The sequence below is a fragment of the Vanacampus margaritifer genome, chromosome 11 (assembly GCF_051991255.1).
Source record: "Vanacampus margaritifer isolate UIUO_Vmar chromosome 11, RoL_Vmar_1.0, whole genome shotgun sequence".
NCBI lineage: Eukaryota > Metazoa > Chordata > Actinopteri > Syngnathiformes > Syngnathidae > Vanacampus > Vanacampus margaritifer.
In genome coordinates this window covers 20,222,600-20,243,596 of record NC_135442.1, presented here as the reverse complement: position 1 = coordinate 20,243,596, position 20,997 = coordinate 20,222,600, and the positions used below count along the sequence as shown (strand labels likewise).

At 40.4% G+C, this 20,997-nt stretch overlaps 1 protein-coding gene across 4 annotated transcripts in view; it reads left to right on the top strand.

Annotated features, from left to right (window-relative positions):
- kalrna (kalirin RhoGEF kinase a) overlaps positions 1-9,353 on the top strand; it is a 138,971-nt gene extending 129,618 nt beyond the window's left edge. For all 4 annotated transcript variants that reach the window (XM_077579218.1, XM_077579217.1, XM_077579220.1 and 1 more), the window contains 11 exons: positions 1,053-1,115; positions 1,591-1,618; positions 2,450-2,612; positions 2,674-2,795; positions 5,106-5,237; positions 5,313-5,474; positions 5,625-5,703; positions 5,798-5,849; positions 8,071-8,219; positions 8,401-8,539; positions 8,618-9,353. In XM_077579218.1, the coding sequence (XP_077435344.1) occupies positions 1,053-1,115; positions 1,591-1,618; positions 2,450-2,612; positions 2,674-2,795; positions 5,106-5,237; positions 5,313-5,474; positions 5,625-5,703; positions 5,798-5,849; positions 8,071-8,219; positions 8,401-8,539; positions 8,618-9,175 (1,647 nt within the window). In that variant the 3' untranslated portion in view covers positions 9,176-9,353. The remainder of the gene's footprint in view (positions 1-1,052; positions 1,116-1,590; positions 1,619-2,449; positions 2,613-2,673; positions 2,796-5,105; positions 5,238-5,312; positions 5,475-5,624; positions 5,704-5,797; positions 5,850-8,070; positions 8,220-8,400; positions 8,540-8,617) is intronic.
- The last annotated feature ends 11,644 nt before the right edge of the window (positions 9,354-20,997 follow it).

Below are 20,997 nucleotides of genomic sequence, written 5' to 3'. Positions count from 1 at the left end.
GAACATTCTCTGGTATCTTGTCAGCTTTGGGTGAATGAGCGGCATTATCTTAGTGCTCTTTTTTGTGTTCAAATGTTTTTGTTTACAAATCCTACCCGCTTTATATATATATATATATATATATATTATATAAACACAAACGCACAATGAAAAATAGATCGCACGAACATGAAACGGAAGCAAACATACACGTATCCCTAACCCCTACCCACCACTTGGACCTCAGCAATTCATATAGGCCTACAGTACTGTAATGTATGACCAAAAAAATGCATACATACATACATAAAGCCAGGATAAATGCAACAAGGCATATTAAAATTCATCAAATCCAGGTCCAGAAAGTAAAAACCCTGCTACAGTTTGGCTTTATCCTCAGGTGCTAGTTAGCTAGCATCCTAGCTAGCTCCCATGGTGCGAGGGAGCTAGCTCGCGAGCTAGCACCAATTTTATTTTATATTTACTTTTTTCTTTTCTTTTTCTTTTTTTTACAAACTTGATTAAACTACACTAGCCCCCCCCCCTTTTTTAAGTTATTTTCCTGTTTCGTCTTGTTTGATAGTTGTGTCACTGTGCATGACTACGAGTAACAGACTTTTTGTACTTAGGTGATTAATTTAGGTTTGTTTTTGTTACATTTGTTTTTGGACTAACACAAGTGATTACAAATGTGTTTTTAATGACATCAAGTATTCATTGAAAGCATTTGGAAACATTTAAACATCACACAATGCAACAAATATGGTTGTAACACAAACTTTCAAAAGGGTAAGTATCAACTAGTTTTCTGGGTCGAGCAACCAGCGTCTCCTGTACTGATGGGCACTAACTCCAAAAGACACAATTTAAGTCCTATCAATCCACTTTTATTTCCTCCTGTATTAATTTTATCTGTATTCCTTCTTGTTCTTTTCCGCACTTCCTCTTTACCCCTTTTGCTATTCCTTCAACTTCACCTTCCACACCCTTTCTGACCCGTCCCTTGCTCCTACCACGCATTGCCATTATTGCATAACTGTATTTTCCACTGCTTCGCCTTCTTCCCCTACCAGGAGGTTCACACTTCAGATGAATCAGACTGTGATGATGACCTTGACCCAAAAACTGGCATGGAGGTATTTTGGAAAAAAATTGACATATATATTAGTGTTGTTCCGATACTGTTTTTTGGCCCCCGATACGATTCTTTTTGTGGCCCCCCGATACCGATACCTACCTAAGTTTTTTTTCTTTCTCAACATGAAAAAGCTGCCTTACCATTGGTTCAGAGCATTCAAGGGCCAATAGGATATCTTAGATCGGCATGCAGTGAACATGTCACACATTGGTGAATGTCGTGCATGAGCAAGACACAAGATGCTGTATCCAAAGTTCTATATTAGCATCAGAATGAATGGTATCGGCATGTTCCTTGTTAGTACTTCCCGATACCAATACCAGTATTGGGGCTCTTGCCGATATCAGTATCGGAACAACACCAATATATATATATAATTGTTTGTTTGTTTGTTTGTTTTTTTATAAAAAAAGAGGGTGGGGGTTCACAAATGGAATAAATGATAAATGTTTGTTTTAATGTCTGTTCTCCAGCTTCTCAACCCAAACTTCATCCAGGAAGGTAAGAGAACTCTATAATAAAATAAAATTAATATTGCATTAAATACTTACTACTTAGAAACATAAATTACCACTGAAATTGTTGAGAAATTATCTCAATGAATCAAAGTGCAAGTAAAAAAAAATAAGAGGGTGACATTAGTTGATATCATAGTACAAAAACATGCCACCTCATGGCTGGGGCTGTGGCATTGCAAGATTTTTTTATTAGGTACTATTCATACTGCATTATTGGATAGAATGTGCTACAACACTCTAAAAATAGTTGGGTCCAATATAACCCAACTATGGGTAAAAAATGGGCCATATCTCTACTTGGGTCAAATTGACAAACTTAATTATTATCTGCTCATATACAGCTAAATGCTTCATAACTCATTGGAAGGTGCTTCACAGTGCAGATGGACAATGACCCAAACAAAGCATACCACAAAAGCAACGATAGTTTTTTTGTTTGTTTGTTTTTTAAGGCAAATAAGTGTTATGCAATGGACAAGTCAGTCACTTGACTTGAATCCAATTGAGCATGCATTTCTCCTGCTGAAGACAAAAGAAGGGAAAATGTTAGTCACAATTTGATTTAGGATTGTTAATTTGTCTCATTACTTTTTTCAAAAGCGGGTAGGATATATAACAAATCTATTGTGGTGATATTTAGAGCCAGAAAGATGAGAATTGTGTCTATGTCCCAATATTTATGAACCAGACTGTCTGCCTCTAAACTGGGGCCATAGTTTGACCACTCCTGCTTTCTCAGCATTGTCACGATCAATTCTTTATCTGCAGACACACTACATGTTCTCTGTCTTTGATCCCATATGATTGAGCGTAGTGGCTCCAGAGTTCCTGGTGCCGCTCTCAGACGTAGTGTGTGCCTTCGGGGAGACTGTGGTCCTCTGCTGCAAAGTGTGTGGACGACCCAAACCCTCCGTTACCCTGAAGGGCCCCGACCAGAACCCGGTGACTAGCAACAGTCGTTTCACCATCAACATAAGGTACCGTCGTAGCTTCTCCTGTCGCATTTGCTCTTTTTTTTTATCTCTATGTCATCTTCAGGGACACGGGTGACATCTTGTTAAAGATTTGCAACCTAATGCCGCAGGACACCGGCATCTACACCTGTGTGGCCGTCAATGATCACGGCTCAGCCTCCTCATCTGCCTCCATCAAAGTGCAAGGTAATGTAACATCTCCGAAGCTCCTTTAGGTAGAAGCATGTGTGGCTAAAGACAAACTGGCAGGGTTTTTACTCTCAAGACCTGGATTTACCGCAATTTGCTCTGGGAAACATTGGTTGGGCAACTTGCCACACAACCACCTTTTTTTATTTTTTTTATTTTTATTTTTATGAGAGAGCTCAGTGTTGTTCATTCGGTAATATTCCCGATTCGACATTTCATCATCATTGCTCTCTCTCTCTTTTTTTTTTCTTTATGTGTGTGTGCGTGTGCGTGTGTGTGTGTGCTCATTAATTCACCTAAAACCTATTAAAAATCCCATACCGTTCACCTAAACCGAATACTTCAGAATCCTGCTAGTCGTGAAGTTGTCAGGAAACCCGAGGAAGGTTTAAAGAAAAGAAAGAAGAGTGAGATCAAGCACCGACCAGACATGACCTACTACCCACCGGGTTACCAACCTGAATCTTTCTCCAACCCCAGAAACATCTAAATTCACACAACCATCTTCTATGGAAGAGGATTTGGGCCAGTGAAGAGAAAAAAAAAGTTTGGCAGTTTCTCAGAATTCGCACTTTAAAGTCAGATTTTTTTAGAATAAAGTGAGAATTCTGACTTTAAAGTGTCAGAATTCTGACTTTAAAGCCAGAATTCTGTCTTTAATCTCAGAATTCTGACTTTATTAGTGCTACTATAATTCTGAAAATAAATTCAGATTTCTGACAGAATAAATTCAGAATTCTGACTTTAAAGTGATCATTCTGAGAATAAAGTGAGAATTCTCACTTAACTCTTTGACTGCCAACCGTTTTCAGAAAAGGGATGCTGTGGGTGCCAGGTGATTTAAGCATTTTGACTGATCTTTCAAGGGCCACAGAAAATGTTGTGTTTGGACTATGGAAACATGGAAAGATTGAACTCTCATCTTTCATCAAAAAAAAAAAGTTTGTTTCTACCTTATTCTGTTTTCCAGTAATCAACAATAGAAAATCGTTAGTTTCAACCAAATGCTCTGTTTTGGACCAAAATACGGAGAAATCAAGCTTTTTGTGAAACGATATTATTTCATGCACTCTAGTGAATTTGACACTTTTTTTTCCATGAATGATGCCACAAACACCTAAACAGTGCTTTACTTCTGTAAAACACTACCACCAACAATGAAAAAGTGTTTTTTGATAGCAAAATACGTTTATTTACATTCAACAGTGTAACAATTTGACAAAACAATTTGGCAAACTATTTACAAATGTGTGCAACCGTGGTACTATTTACAATTGTGTGTATGTTTCAACTACAGTTTTTCTTTTTGTGTAACACTCCCCTGCGTGCAAGGGGACGCAGCAGGATTTGCACAACAGATTAGTTTTCACTGCGATTGCCCCTTCGCGTGCAGACCCTACACTTTCTTGCCGGCCTTTTTTTCCGGAGAGTAGCAGGTATATACTGCAGTGTGTGTTTGGCCATGTTGCCATCAAGTCTACTCTCAGGATCATGATACGGTGACCTGGTGTTACGTCTGGCTTCCTCATGTCCTTCAGTTCCTATACCGGGTGGTAAGAGATGTTCTGATCGATCTTATCCACTCCATTCATGGTGGCATCGTAGTCCAGAACCAGTGTCTTCTCCGTGATCAGACTGTACCCACTCCTCCGATGAATATGCATTGGACTCGGGGTACAAAGCCGGTGAGGCTTTACGACGTGATCATAGCCGCCGCGTCAACTCTTCCAACTTCGGCGTCAACCTCGGAGTCACCATCATCATCATCGTCGTCATCAATGTGCTCTTTAGCATTGGTCGACGCTTTTCGTCTTTGTATAAAATGCTCAAGCATGAGCTGCTTGCAACCGGTCGCCATTTTCGCTTCCTCAGCCATTCTCCCCTCAACACTCTAGCTCCGCCTCACGTCTTCTACTGACGCCTACCCGATCTTGTCCAAAGAGAGTCATCGCTGCCATCTAGTGCCCAAAAATAGTCATTATACTAACTCAATCTGCTTGATACTTTCAGCACAGCTGGCCAAGGCTTTCCTCCACCCGTTTCCAAAAAAACAAAACAAAAAACATAGTGAACGTTTTTGGCAGTCAAAGAGTTAAAAGTCAGAATTTTGAGAATAAAGTCAGAATTCTGTGATTAAAGTGAGAATTCTTTCGCCAGAATTCTGTGATTAAAGTGAGAATTCTTTCGCCAGAATTCTGTGATTAAAGTCAGAATCCTGCCAACCTTTTTTTTCTCTTCAACTAGCCTTAATCCTCTTCCGTAACCTTCTATGTCGCTGATGTGCAGTATATTTTGGTTGCTGTGAAGGTATTCCAGCAGCCCCTGGGAGACCGGTGGCTCAGGAGGCCAGCAGTACAGCCGTGATGCTCCACTGGCCGCCTCCGGCCTCCTCTGCTCACTGTGCAGTCAGCAGCTACACGGTGGAGTACCGCCAGGAAGGTACGAGTAGACCTTTTTTTTTGAGACATCGAATGATTTTGACATGCCGAAGCTGACCTATTCTCCTCTGGCCAGACTCGCTGTTATGGCAACAGGTGTCCACCAGCACGGAAGAGTGTCTTCAAATTGACACCCTCATCCCCGGCGGGCACTACCAGTTCAGAGTGCGAGCGTCCAACCGCTGGGGGCTCGGCCCGCCGTCAGAGCCCTCTAATATGGTTTCGCTGTCCAGCAGTAGTAAGAATACAAGACACACACAAAAAATTATGAACAATCAATGTTGAGTGAAGTTGCTAAATGCTAAATAAAAAAATGCTAAAATGTTAATTAAATGATAGTTAAATAAGATTATCCCTTTAATCCCTTTGATATTGTTTCCTTGTATAGACTCTGCTTATGACGGAACAGGAATCCAGTGGAAAGAAAACTTTGAGTCAACGTTTTCTGAGATTTGTGAGATTGGAAGGTAAAATATGCGCAAAATATAAAAGTTTTTGTTAACATTTCAGCTCAAACATGGATAGTTATGTGAAACATAATTCTTTTTCTGTTTTCACCAGGGGACGTTTCTCAGTGGTGCGAAAATGTCTCAACAAGTCCACAAAAAAAGAGGTGAGAGTTCAATTCAGTTTTAGGTACTGCACCATCCAACACAAACAAGTTGAAACATACTGTACTTGTACAAAATGAAACATACAATACTTGCTACTTTTAGAAGTTACAGTACCCGGCAGTAATGTGCCGACTCTGCAGGGAGCTTAGCCTGGTGGGGGGTGGCAAAGAAAGCCTGGTGGGCCGCTAGGCTAATAAAACACTAAGAGAAAGCCTGAATCATTTTCGAAACCCAAAGATAAACATAGCTGCAGTGTTAGCTCAAATTAGCGAAATATAACATTACCAACATCTTATTTTTACCCTGATGTTTTTTTTTGTTTTTCTTTGCCCTCTTGTGGTTAAGATAAGGGAATGTTGTTAATATTTGTCAACACTGTTTGTGTGAATCCATCTGAGATTCCTTTATGATTAGGGGCTATATACTTTAAATACATTTGACTTGACTTAACATTATAATCCATTCATCTTCCATAGGGTGACCAGATTTTCAAAATTAAAGAGACAGTGTGTAATAGTTTACCACTAGATGTCACTATATAACAGAATGTATACACTTGCGTACACTTCAAAAGCATCCACCAATTCTTATTTTGCATGAGTTAGCGAGCAAGCATCTCCGTGAGCGACAGCAACTTTGCAGCCGGTGAGAACAACGCCGAATAACCGAGCGAGCTGGATTTAGACAAAGCAGCTAACAAGAGCGGCTGGTGGGAGTTAGTCAGAGCCATAGACTGGAGTGGCTAACAAGAGCGGCAAGGGGGAAGCAGGTGTAACGGAGTGGGGGGATGTCATTTCCCTCTGCTCCATCTCACCTGCTCCCATTTTTCCAATGCACCACACACACACTTGTATATACACTGGGTGGGGTCACATCCACGGTGTAGGGGTAGAGTTTGCCAGTTGGCGAGCTGGCAAACTCAGTTACAGGGTTAGTTTTCACTAGGCACGCTGGAGTGACGACCGGGACCTTTTCCCGCCGGGTCCGTGGTCCGGAGATGCCGCCCGTCTCCCGGTGCTCCCTTCTCCCCTTCCGTCCCCAGTGTTCCGCCCCACCACACGGCTGGGGGCATGGTGGGCGCGGGTGCCCTCGCTACTCCACTGTCCGGCCCCTCTCTGGCACAGATTCCTGGGTACGGGGAAGTCCCCGCGATTTGGGGGTTGGGTCGGGGGTAAAGGGGTGGGGGGCTGCTCCGGGCTCCTGGGTTTGCTCTCTGGCCGGTAGCCCCCGCGGGGCCCAGGGGTTTGTGCCCTGGTGCTGCCGCGGCCTGGGGGGGCCTGGGGGGCCCTGGGGGGTTGTGCTTGCCCTGTTCTGGCCAGGGTCGACAGCTCCCTTCTTTGGTGGAGGTTTTCATGCATGCCAGATCCACAAAGCCAGCATCTACCGAAATTCAAACACAATCTGCTTCTTCCTCACTGAATCGGAGGAGGCTAATGTCTGTGGATCTTACTCTGCTTCATTTATCCTCCCTTCCTTTCTTCAGTCTTTCCTTTGGTCTCTTGAGGTCTCCCTAATTTGTTGGAATTTAGAGGTTTCTGGGGTTGGTGAAAGATTCTGGTTTGTAACCCTGTGGGTAGTAGGTGGTACCTGGTCGGTGCTGGATTTCACTTTTCTTTCTTTTCTTTGATCCTTCCTCGGGTCTCCTGACAACTTCACGACTCTAGCAGAATTCTGAAGTCTTCGGTTTAGGTGAATTAATAGTTCACCACTAGATGATGCTAAGTATTACACAATGTCACTTCAATGACACTACAATTTTGCTGAAAATCAAATATACAATAAATTCTCACCAGGAACTATTTATAACAAATGTAATCATTAGTCAATCTGGAGAGTGGTGGTTGTGTTATTACTTTAGATAATGCTAAATGCTATCTTGCCAGAGGCAAATGCCAGAAACACTCAGCTAGGAAGCAGGAAATAGTTCTGACACAAATGGGAATGTAAAAGTAAATGGAAAGAAATTTAACAATTAAATTCCTTTTTCATTGGTTTATCGTATGAATCGTTACCAAAAATAAGTCGATTGGGACCTGCGTAAAAGTGGGACACAACAGTGAGACCGGCAAAATCTGCAACTGTCTTGTTTAACCGGGATGTCAGACCACCCTAATCTTCCATACAATTTATCCTCAGTATTTGAAAAATGTTTGGCTAAGTTGCCAATGTTTGTATGTTTTTACGTTGATTGTCTTCATGCTGTGACGCTGTCACTGACAGGTGGCGGTGAAGATTGTGAGCAAGAAAATGCAAAAGAAGGAGCAGACGGCTCATGAGGCCGACATCCTCCAACATGTGCAGAACCACCAGCTGGTGGCGCTGTTGGACACCTACGAGTCCCCTACATCAGTGATGCTAATCCTGGAGCTGTAAGAGACCACTTTATACAAGAAACTGCTGCAGATCTAGCTTGTGAAGGATTGTTCCACATACTGTAGGAAAATTCACTAAATTGTCGTTGATTGACTGGTGACCGGTCCAGGTTCAAGCTTCATCTGGGATTGATGGAGAAACGAAATTATTGTTCTGAAAAATATTTGTGTTTCCCAGGCTGGAGGACGGTCGTCTCCTTGACTACCTTGTTGCCCACGATGAGCTGATGGAGGAAAAGGTGGCCTTCTTCATCCGAGAAATACTGGAAGCCCTGCAGCACCTTCACACGTGCCGAGTTGCACACCTGGACCTAAAGGTGAGCACACATTGTATTTGAGTCATTGTGTTTCAGTTGGCTGATATCAGAGGATTTTTTTCCCCTTCTCTCTCCAAGCCTGAGAACATCATGGTGGAGCTTCATTCTCCCACCCCGTGCATCAAGCTCATTGACCTTGGTGATGCTGTGCAGTTGTCAGCACACCGCCGCTACGTCCACCTGTTGCTGGGAAACCCGGAGTTCGCAGCGCCTGAGCTCATCTGCGGCACGCCGGTCTCTGTCGCTACCGACGTGTGGAGTGTTGGCGTTCTGGCTTACGTCATGCTCAGCGGCGTGTCGCCCTTTCTGGATGAGTCTCCTGAGGAAACCTGCGTCAACATCTGCCGCCTCGACTTTTGCTTCCCAGATGATTACTTCAGGGATGTGAGCCAGGCGGCAAGAGATTTCGTGTCCTCTGTGCTCCAACAAGATCCTAGGAAAAGGCTGACTGCTACTTCCTGCTTGCAGCACCCGTGGGTCGGTCGCGGAGGAGCTCACGGCGGGGAGTACTCCAAGACACCTCTGGACACGACGCGATTGGCCACGTTTATTGATCGAAGGAGACAACTTCATGATGTGCGTCCCATCACTAACATCAAGGGACTTGTGAGCAACAGTATGGGGAACTCACTGTGACAAAGATGAGTGTTGGGACGCTTGGTAGCAAAACCTGCCACAAGATCGGAAATATATTTTCTGTATTTAACTATCAGATCTATTTATTAATATACTGTATGGATGTCTAAATCATGGATTTGTTTGCTATTGCTGGCCTTTCCGACTCCTCAGAACCAGATAAAAATGTTGCCTAATCTTTCTTCTGTTCTGTTGTTGCATTGTTCCAATCTTCACTCTGGTCCTCAAGATGCCTGGAGCCCAAAGATATTTGCCTTTGGTTTCAACGACACTGTGAATGCTCTTGAACAAAAGTCGTGGTCGTCTCTGGTCCTTGAACTTGCTGAATGACCAACGTAGACAAGGTTCTGTTGCTTACTCACACACAGATAAAAAAGATCAGCCTTGAGAATGCTACTCTAGTTTTTTGGCCAGAGAAACCACACGCCATCTGGCAAGTGTTGTCATTCTAGGACAAAAAGGGAGGCGTGGCGATGATCTCCCTCTCTGGTCTTAAAACCTGGCTAGGAAAAATATGTTAGTCAATGACACTCAAACATTTCTTGGATGAGAACCGAGGTAGCTTTTGTCTGTCTGTCTAGTGGACAGAGAATTCTCTCCCACTCAAGGACCACAGGGAGTAGGATAACTTCATGCCTTTAAGTTATTTCACCTGGACAGCCTGTAGTGCTTAGGTAGACTTGACTGGAACTTGGATCTGCACTGAGGTGGCTTCAGTATTTCTTTAGCCATCTGAATGATTCCCAATCTGTGATGAGTGGGCAGTGGCGAGGGGGGGATCTTCATTTCTGTTTGTTAAGCACGAGTGGGTTTATTTAACCTAAAGACACTACTAGCTGTTGCTCAGGAACACTCGGAATGACATTTAAATCAGGAAATTATTTTTGTCTTTTGCCTAAACCAGACCAGTTATGTCATATGAAGCTAACGTGCTGTTGCTCAGTCAGGAACATTCAGAGCCAACTTGTATCAGCATTGATGTCGCTTCGGACTCCAGCGGATGGGTCTCCGGAGGAGAACGTTGTCACTCAATGATATAATGGAGACGGTGATATTCATCATTGGACCTTAAGACAGCCTAACATGTGTTTTACCTAAGGATAACATACACTTGTTCAGGGTCACTCGGACAGTGTTTGGATCACCGCCCTCGGTAGTCTGCGGGCTGATAGAGTCAAGAGCATTCTAACTCATTCTAACAACCAATTAAAAAAAAAATAATTACACCCTTTCCTACCATCCATAATATGTTAGTGGTCTGTTCCTCATGTCATTGATGCCTATTCTCATCTTTCTTACGTTGAACAGTCTTCAGGCAATCAGGTGAGAGCCGGTTAAGAAACATTGCAATCCCCTATCTTTCTATATGAGTTCATCGATATTACCCTAAAGGTCTTTTTCCCCACTCAAAAACATTAGAGAGTTGACTTCATGGACACTCCTGTGAGTTAGCATGTTTGCACTTAGCATCCGCATAGCCTGGTTGTCTAGATGGAAAAAAAATGTTAGTGAGCGCCAGGTTTGCTGTATCTGATGTTCATTTGTGCTGATCTTTACCAGCAAACCTTTCCGTGATATTCTTGTAACCAAGAAAGAAGTGTGTGACATCATATGATTAGTTTTTGCACATTTTATTTAATTTTTTACGAACCAAAAACATTGTTTACAAACCCATCTACTGATTCGAACCAGAGAAAGTGAGATACAGGTGTGAAATCATCCTGAGTCAAAGCTGTGAGCAAAGATTTGTATGTGTGCACAATACAGATCACGTTGTTCACAAGATCACAACGTGGTCCAAAAAGAACATTTATTTTCGTTTTTATTCATTTATTTTAATTTTGGTGCAAGCCAGTCTCAGTTTTTCATGAAAAACTGTATTTTTTTTGTTTATCCATTTATTAAACAATTATTGGGGTTTAAAAAGCAAGGGTTCACAGTGTATCTGATTGTAAATGAACAGCTTCCCCACTGCAACATAGACAAGAATGACAACAAGAATGTAATGTTAAGCCTTATTCATTCATGCAATCAAATCATATACAATGTACAATATAATATATATGTTTGTCATGGTTTTGACCCTGATGGAATTTGAGGTGCTTACAACTTTTTCGTCAATGTGTCTCAAACTTATTTTTGATCACCATTTCCTCCATTTCTTTTTCAACACATTTATTATGGATGTAGTTAAGTTTTTTTGGGTTTCTATGGTAATGATGGTCTAAATCCACTGCATAAAAACTGAATGTTTCTGTTTTCGACGGTATATTTGTACGTTAATTTATATTGATGCTGTGGTTGGAGTCAAGTTTTTAATCATTATTTTGACTGGTCTGGTCTGAAATCATACAAAAGGACTGGTTCGAAATAAGCAAATACTGGTTCACAACAACAGACTGAATTGCAGTGCACTCCCTCCACTGACCAATAATTGACTTTGGGATTAACTGTCTGGACCACATGGAGGTCGAAGCAATCCTTGATTGTTCAGAAAAGGAAAATGAGTCCTGGACCTCATGTGAACACTGCAACACCTCTATGGATACTTAAGCTTTGATGCTCAATGTTTACAACTAAATGTGTGGTGTCTTATGTAGAATGTAGAATCTGAGGCACTGTGCATGTCAAATCACATCTGATGTTTGAAAGAACATGTTAATAGTGGAAAATGACTTCCCACACCGTAACTTTGTGCTCTTTATCTACCAGCGTCCGAAGGCTTGTATTTAGCTTTTAAATGTAATTCCATTGGTAAATTATAGCTTCTCATAGCTGGCCCTGGTTCTGTTCTCCATTTAGAATGATCCTATGATTGACTGCTGACCTGTGCAGGGTGTAGTGCACCTATTGCCCTATCAGCAACCTAGAACAGGATATACGAATATATAAGTATTTCATACACAATTGTAAGCATTTACTTTGTAACGGCCTTATATGGCTTTAACAATTGTTTGTGTTTTGCATCAAAGTTCTAAATAGTTCTCAAACTGCCACAAAGTTGCGACAGTAAAGCTCAACTTCCCTTCTCATCAAACTCCTGCTGACCTGAGCTGTATATTCTGATGATGAACATTGCATAGTCATCAACGCTGTTAGTTACGTTCCCGAATGACCCACGTCTGTACATCGTTAAGCGATCATCAAACCTGCTGGTTTGTTACTCTTTACTAATAAAAAAAATCTTCTTCTTTTTTAAATGTTTATTTGAATCTGTGCCTGATGTGATTTTTGTTTTTACTGCATGAGCCCCTAATGAAATGTGTAACGTGAGGGTTTGCTGGTGGTTAATGGAACACTCTTTAGAAGATGAGAAAGAAGGATGGAGATGGATTTCTTCTGCAACGCAGTTTACTCGTCACACACGCAGCTACAGCGTCAACACTTCCTGACAACTCATGGGGCTCAAGGTGGCGGAGTGGTACCGTCACTTGCCTACGATGTTGGCGTAGGTTGCTTCCCCGCCTGGGAGACCATGTTTGTGTGAGTGTGTTGGGAGAAAAAACAACTTCCTAACAACTCATTAGCTGACTAACACTAACCAATCAGGAGCTAGCAAACTTTAGGTTAATGCAAGTGAATTAGAACAGCAGATACTGCATGTTTAAAAAAAATAATAATAAAATATATATATATATAAATGTGTAAATAATAATTCTAGAAACATATATGTATAAGTAACTATATATTTTACCAAATTCACTTCAATCTTATTCATTTCTTCACCATACAAATGTTTCCCAACCATTTTTGGAGGGTCAGTGAGCCGCTGGGCTGTTCCTGTTTTTATGCTGGTTTCCTGTTTTTATGCTGGTTGATCAACAGATGGCAGCACACACTTATTTATAGCACAGTATTGTAACAGAATAAAATAGGAGCTTGTCTTTTATGTGTGTACATGGACACATAATACCATCTTTAGTGTACTCTAGTGTCAATTTAGTCAACAAAAGGTTTGTATACATTTGCAGATAAACAACTTCATTCAATTTTTTTCTCTTACATCCAACCCAACATGTTCCCACTAAAATACTAAAATGTATAAAAAAAAAACAACAAGTAACAACTGTCATGTTTGAAGTAAAATCTAACTTGGAAAGTTTGTCATCATTGTGACGGTTTTCTGCTGGCACAGGCCTCCATTTCCAACCAAGTTAGCATCCAGTTTGTCTTTTCGGAAAAGCGTGCGTTTGGCTTTTGGAGAGACATGAAAGCATAAGCCAGTGTGAAGAGGAGGAGGCGACGGCCGGCTTTGTGTCACAGGGACTGGAAGTCGGAGCTGTTTTTGGAAGGTCGAGGCTCCTGCCACTCATGCTTAGGCAGCATTAGATGCCTTTTGCTGGCGTGAACACACCGCTACAACGGACGTTTTGTCCCACAGGCCCTGACCCCCTCCTTCGTAGACCAATGTGCCAATGAGTCGAAAATACCCCCTGCCGAAGAATGTTAAAGAAGCACGCAAATTCAAGTCTTTCTTCAACTTTTTTTCTCCATGATTTTGTTATTCTCTTTCCTCCTCCTGCTCTCATCTCTTTATTTATTCATTTCATTCCAGTCACAACTCTTTGACGGTAATGAATGAGTGTGCGTGTGACTGTGCGTCATTGCCTTCTGATGCCGCGATGTCTCATAGGCCTCATTTACCTTAAATTACTTTACTACCTCAATCATCATCATTCTACATATTTTTAAGGGAATAATGATTTCTAAACATATTTTCAGATGTTTCTATTAATAAGGGTTTACTTTGTGAGCTCACATGCTAACCTAAAGAAATCATCTAATGCCAGCTGCAGTCTGGAAAACCAGTATTAATCAACTGTCATTCTTAAATATCACTTTATTCTTGTATCAAAATCTTTATTCTTATTAAATGAAATTGAAACTTCAATATAAAAATTCTCCAATGTTTTAATTGGGGCTGTCACTAACAAATCTTTTTAGAATCAATTACAGTATTGTTTTGATTATTTCGTCGACCCCCACACACATTTTTATTTGGGAAAATGTCTAACAGTAATATAATCGTGCCTTGTCAGTAAATGTATGATTTTGGATGAGTGATTATTCACAAGACACACATGTTCCCTTTTTTTTATACTAAAATGTAATCTCATCAATGGAAGTTATCCAGCTAACGTTGGCTAACTAAAGATAGTTACTATCTTGAAAACAGCACAAAACTATACGCGTCACACTTTACATGAAAGGTTTTAGACTTTTGATGAATTTACATAGCACTAAAGAATAATTCAGTTATTATCACACATTTCCACTGCAGCATTTGCATTAGGACTTGCTGTCGATTTCCCTTGAACATCAAGGGAACACAGTATTGAAAGTTTGTTTTGTCAGTACGATTCCAGGCAAAATAATGCACAAAAGAGCAAAAGGTTGTCTGAGCTGAGCATTGCTTCAAAGCACCTACTAGGCCAATCAGATTAGTCTGAAGTTACAACCTACTTCTTACAGCAACTGGGGGTATATATTTGCATAGTATTGCTAGTGGAAAAGCCTCAGTCCATGTTGACCGCCTCTTCATCAGCACTTTTACAATGTTTTGGATTCCTAACACCTGAAGCATACACAATGGGTGTGTGTAATGCATTAGAAATGAATACAGCACTGAAAAAACAGATTGTTACTAATTCCTTTTCTTCGACTTAAAGGAAAAAACGGGTGGAATATTCAATTAAAACGATCTTTCACAGATGTTTTTTCTTGTTTGTCGTCTTGGAACAGGTGTGTGTGTGTGTATTGTATAAATGCTCAAAGGCACACATACACGCGCACACACACAGACACACACACACACACACACACAATGACGCACACATCTGGCGTCTGGACTCAATACATTATTCAGGGGCCTTTTACTATGATTTATTCACAGTATGACCGGAGTGTTTGTGTGCATGTGTATGTGTGTGTAAAGACAAGCTGCATGCAGAAAGAGCAGACAGCAATAAAGGCAAGGGGGATGACAACACAGTCTGATGAATCAGAGAAGTGAAAGGTCACGGGGAAGTGATAGACTAGAGACAACAACTTGCAACGTCTTCGATCAACTCTCTGATCTGATATCAACATGGTGAAATATTTCACAATCATCAGAGGATTTAAACATGGCTCAAATGTGTAGAGATGTGTAGACATATGACAAGCCAAAGAATTTGAGAGTGGAGACAGCGCCTTGATATTCATGATTTTGAAGCTTCATTTTACTGTATAAACTTGCAGATTTTTTTTTTAATCATTCAAACTTGGCAGTTTTCTCTGTGGTGTGTCAAATTTACAAGACAAAAAAATCTTGATTTTCATCAAGCATTTTTTTCCAGCAATTGTTTGTTGAACGCCAAATTGTTCGACTTTCAGATCTTTTGACTTGAATGCGGCTGTACACACACACACGCACACACACGCACACACACACACACACACACACACACACACACACACACACGCACACTCACACACACACACACACACACACTGACCTGACATATTGCTACTTCCCAAGCCTGCTGCGTCTTTAAGGTGCTTTTGGCGCTTTTGTCGACATTCATGTGGCTGTTTACCATATCAAGGGCCAGTGAATGTGTCAGCCTTTGTCGAGGCTTTTCCCATCGACACACACACACACATACACACAAAGTTTTTGGATGCAATGTGCACAACATCACACAAAAAATGGCCTCCACCCAATGAGAATTATATACAGTGAGAAAAATAAGTATTTGAACACCCTGCAATTTCTACCACTTTGAAAACATGGAAGGGTCTGAAATTTTCCTCATAGGAGCATGTCCACTGTGAAAGTCACAATCTAAAATAAAACAAATCAGAAAATCACATTGTATGATTTTTAAAGAATTTATTTGTGTGTCAGTACTGGAAATATGTATTTTAAAATATGCTAATCAGCAAGAATTACGGCTCTCTCTCAAAGACCTGTTACTGAGCCTTCAATAAGTCCATCTGCTATCCACTTACTAATTTAACTTAGCAGTACCTTTTTGAGATTGTTAGGTGCATAACAACACATATGTACCTCACAATCTGTCAGACTACAACTGCTGCCATCGGCAAAACCAAAGGGCTTTCAAAAGATACCAGGGACAAAATGGTAGATGATGATGGGTGATGTAGCCCACGCCGGGGCAATTGCCAAGCAGCTTGGTGAAAAAAGATCAACTGCTGGAGCAACTGCTAGAAAATAAAAGAGGGTATTGGAGACTGTCAAGCTCCCTTGGACTGGGGCTGCATGCAAGATTTGTGGGGTATCAGTGATGCTAATAAGGGGTGAGGAATCAGCCCAGAACTACACTGGAGGAGCTGCTCAATGACCTGAAGAGAGCTGGGACCATTGTTTCAAAGGTTACTATTGCTAATGCACTAAGAAGTCATGGTATAAAATCATGCATCGCACAGAAGGTTCCCCTGTTAAGTCAGCACACGTCCAGGCTAGTTTGAAGTTTAGCAAAGACCATCAGAACGATCCAGAGGAATCATGGGAGAAAGGCATGTGGTCAGATGAGACCAAAGTAGAATTTTCTGGTCTTAACTCCTCATCGTACTAACAGTCAAACATGGCGGTGGTAGTGTGACGGTCAGAGGTTGCTTTGCTATTTCAGGACTGGACGACTTACTGTTATTGATGGAACCGTGAATTCTCATCTTTACCAGAAAACCGTGAGGGAGAATATTTGGCCATTAGTTTGTGACCCCAAGCTGAACACATTTGGGTTTTGGATCAGGACAACTATTAAAAAGGTTGGTTGGCAATCGGTTATATAATTGTCTGATATTTACATTTGTTTATAGCATAGCATAGCATCAAGACTACTAGAACAAAAGACAGAAAGCGCTTGCACAGATATGGATTCAATCAGAAGCAGATGTTGTGCACTCAATGAGGAAAAATATTTTTAAAAAACAATAAACGGCGTACTATATTGTAGATCAAATCCTGTGATTGCGTGTGTTTAGCAGCCAAAAGTTGTTCTTGATTAAAAGAAAATCATCACGTAACACATACAGGAAGTTTTTGTCATCTACAATAAAACTCAAATAGCAAACAAATAAGTGCAATTATTATTGCCATGCCTATAAACAAATACATGGAAAATGTATTTAATCAGGCATTTCTGGGCCCCTCCAGATTCACGTACTGCAACGACTGAATGCCAATGTTTAGCATTAACTAAAAAGTGTGAATTTGAGAAAATTCTCTGATTGTGCTAAATCCTTCAAATCCTTCTTGAGGACTATTATCTAACAAGTGAATCATCTCGCATTCTTACCAATGCAATGTGCATGTAATGCTTCCCCAGACGTATTGGTACAACATCACACACTGTGGCATTTTTGCCACAAAGACAGAAAATAACGTGAAAACGCCACATGTATTCCAGTTAGGTGCACTTAGCGTTTGCTCCACTTTTTACTAAGGCAAGTGGGCAGCATTGTGAGTTCAACTAATATATATTTGTGAGTTCATCATAAGTCCGTGGTGCTCTTCTGCGGCTGACGTGCAACCAACATGTCCCATAAGTATTAAAAGTACATAAAACTTCCAGCAATTTGAAGTGTGTATGTTTGTGTGAGCATGTGTGCAAGGAGTGAATTAAAAGTGCAGCGATGCACAAATGTCAAAACTAAGTGTGGGCCACAAAAATCAGTGAAGGACATGAGACCCGGGCAACATGCATTATGTATTATAGAATGGACTGAGCTATGCAACTTTCATGTATATACAGACAGTATATTCTGTGTATACTCAGCCGCCATAACATTTGGCACTCCTGCAAAACACAAGGACTGTATCAAATATTCTAAAATACATTTGTACAATTAAGGCCTTCCTTCCAGTACAGGCATCTGCAGTTCATTAATAAACACCATAATATATATATATAAAAAAAAATTCTAGACATAAACATGTACGCTGAAGCCCTTAAATGCTTCCTAGGTGCATCATGATATAATGTGCCATATACTAATGTGAATTAGAAGAATTAAAATGAACATGATTTCATTGATTAGTAATGGCAAAAAGGATTACCCGGCTGCCATTGTCTGGCGAGCTATCCAGGGTGCATTACGCTTCTATCCTTTTCAGAAAATGGTTGGAATTGATGGTAAAAAGTCGGGATGTTTGTTAATCTCAACTCTTGTACTCAATTCTTGAGTAGTCACCGATACCAAGTACCGATGCCACTAGTACATAAAATCGCCCCCCAAATAACATTGGCAGGTCATTTTAAAGAAAGACCTATATGTAGAATTTTCCTTAAAAGTCATGGCGATTTTCTATTCTTCTAATTTCTAGTTCTTCATCATAAAACGGCCACAAGAGGATGGCCAATTCTGTTAGCGAGTATTAACAACTTAAAATAAAGCTGGTAACGGCACCAATACTGATACCTGGCAGGGCTCTAAGGCGGTGGTTCTCAAATGGGGGTTTGTGTACCCCTGGGGGTACGTGAAGGCACTTCAGGGGTCACACAACACTTTAAAATAAATTCAAAAAGTAGCATCCTTGCAAAACTTTTTACTTTTTAATTAATTATTAAATTATGTAAATATTTTAGGAAAATACAAGTTCATAAAATGAATTTTAGATTCATTTTTGCTAAAAACCCAGTTTCTCCAAATCAGAATGGTTCGACCCAACCTGTCATGTGCCACCAAGCATCATCTGTCAATGATTTGAAAATTTTATTTAGAATTAAGTTAATGATTACTTTTTCAGAACAGATCTTTACTATGATTGCAAAGAATGACACTTAATGGTGATCTTTTGTATGTGCACAAATCTTTAGTTATAATTAAGTCAATTATTTTATTTTTGGTGATATCTTTTGAATTCCAAATAGTTCAAGAGAGAACACTGTACAAATGTAGTTCAAATGCACTGCAGAAGCGGCTCCTCTACTAGCTGCTTTTTAGCGGCAGGTAGCGGCCAAAAGATCATCCGTTGATGATTATTAAGTTAAACGTTGCCCACAAAATAGCAAAGGAAGAATTTCCCTTCACTAAGTTTAAGTTTGAAAGAATTTTTCACAAGAAAAACAGTTTGAATGTAAACCCTACGTACAGCAACGATGCTGCATGTGCCACTGGAAAATGAATAAATAATTTTGTTGCGCAGATTAGTCAATAAATCCTAAATACAGAAAATGCAAACATCTTTATTTTCTTTAAATTTAAGACAAACATTATTCGAAAAGAAAAGAAATACATACAATTAAAAAAACTGAAAACAAGATTCTGTTCGAAAAGGGTGTAGGAAGAAGTAAAACGACTTATCTAGGCCCCTTATTCCTTGTCAAAAATGTACCACTTAAATTCACCCTGAAACCCTATTCAGGTTATAACAATTTAGATTGCAAATACAGTAACAGCAAAATCAGGCAAATAACAACATATAACACAAAATTTAAGCAAAAATAAAGAAATTGACATCGCTGGATACAAGACACTCATGTTGATGTTAATTTTAAACAAAATGAATGCTGTAAAACTGCGGTGTTAAATGTGATGTGGTTGAAACTTTTGGTGCACCTAACTTTTGTGCCGGCTCACCCAAGAAATAAAGTTGGTAGCAACAGTCCAACCAGGGCGAAAAGTTAATCTAGAGCACTGCCTGATATAAAGTAAAAAACTTGATGATAATAATAGAACATGAAATTGAACTTAATGTTGCTGCTTCGGGAATATAACTGATTGCTAAGCATCATATGAGCTACACAATTACAGCAACTAAATAGCAAATGCATGTTCTTAACTAGATGCTAACGTAAATAGCATGTAGCTTGTTATTATCTTTTTTTTAAGTGAGTGGTTGTTTAGTGGCACTGCTGAAGACTGTTTGTCTGGGCTGTCTGTTGATAAAGGTTTTATGACAGTGACAGTTTGGCACCTGGAACAAGTTTGACGCTGTATTAATTGTGGTCGGTACGACGAATGACAGTAATGTGATAGGTCCAAAGCCGATGGGATAAAAGCAAGATCACGTTTGTGTTGGACGGGAAGATGGATTACTTTCAGTTGACAAAAGAGACATAGATGACAAGATGACAGTTTGACAAAACAGAAACAGATGTCTGGTGGCTGAGCAGGGGGATGTACTGTACTGTTCCATACAGCCACTATGTACCAATGTTGACACGTAATCACAGTTAGCTCAAGCATTGACACTCTGTGAAATTAGTATAGTTCTTGCTCTGACATTGAAAAATAACCCCTGAAAGTTTGGGTTTCACCATGTCAAAGTCAGAGGGCTCTATTTTTGTGCCCAGTCTATTGACACTTGTCCATTGGCCCCGAATGGCACGGCACCACACTACACTGCATGGCCGGACACGACACGCCGCCGTTGCTTTTTCATGACAAGGATGAGATGGGGGCGGGATCTATTTCAATTCAATTTATTAAGTCGGGACAGTGCATGTTAATAGAACATCAGATGGGACACATGCATTTAAACGAACCACAGCTGCGAAAATAAATAAATAAAATAAAATTGTATTCATTTATTTATTTTAAATTTTGGCAGTTTTGGTCCTCCACATCGGGTCAGGAAAGCGGCGATGCTCCACTCTGGTGGCTGGAAACATTCAAGTCATTTGGGTTGGTGCTCGCGAAAATATTGACCATTAACTCATTCAAACCCAAAAATGTATAAATATGTTTTTTAATACTTAGTCCTGCACTCCCAAAAACATATTTATATGTTTGTTTGTTTGTTTGCTTTAAATGTTTTTATGCTAGAGCATACAGAAGGATTTGATGCAGCTTCTGACCTGAAGAGGTCACAT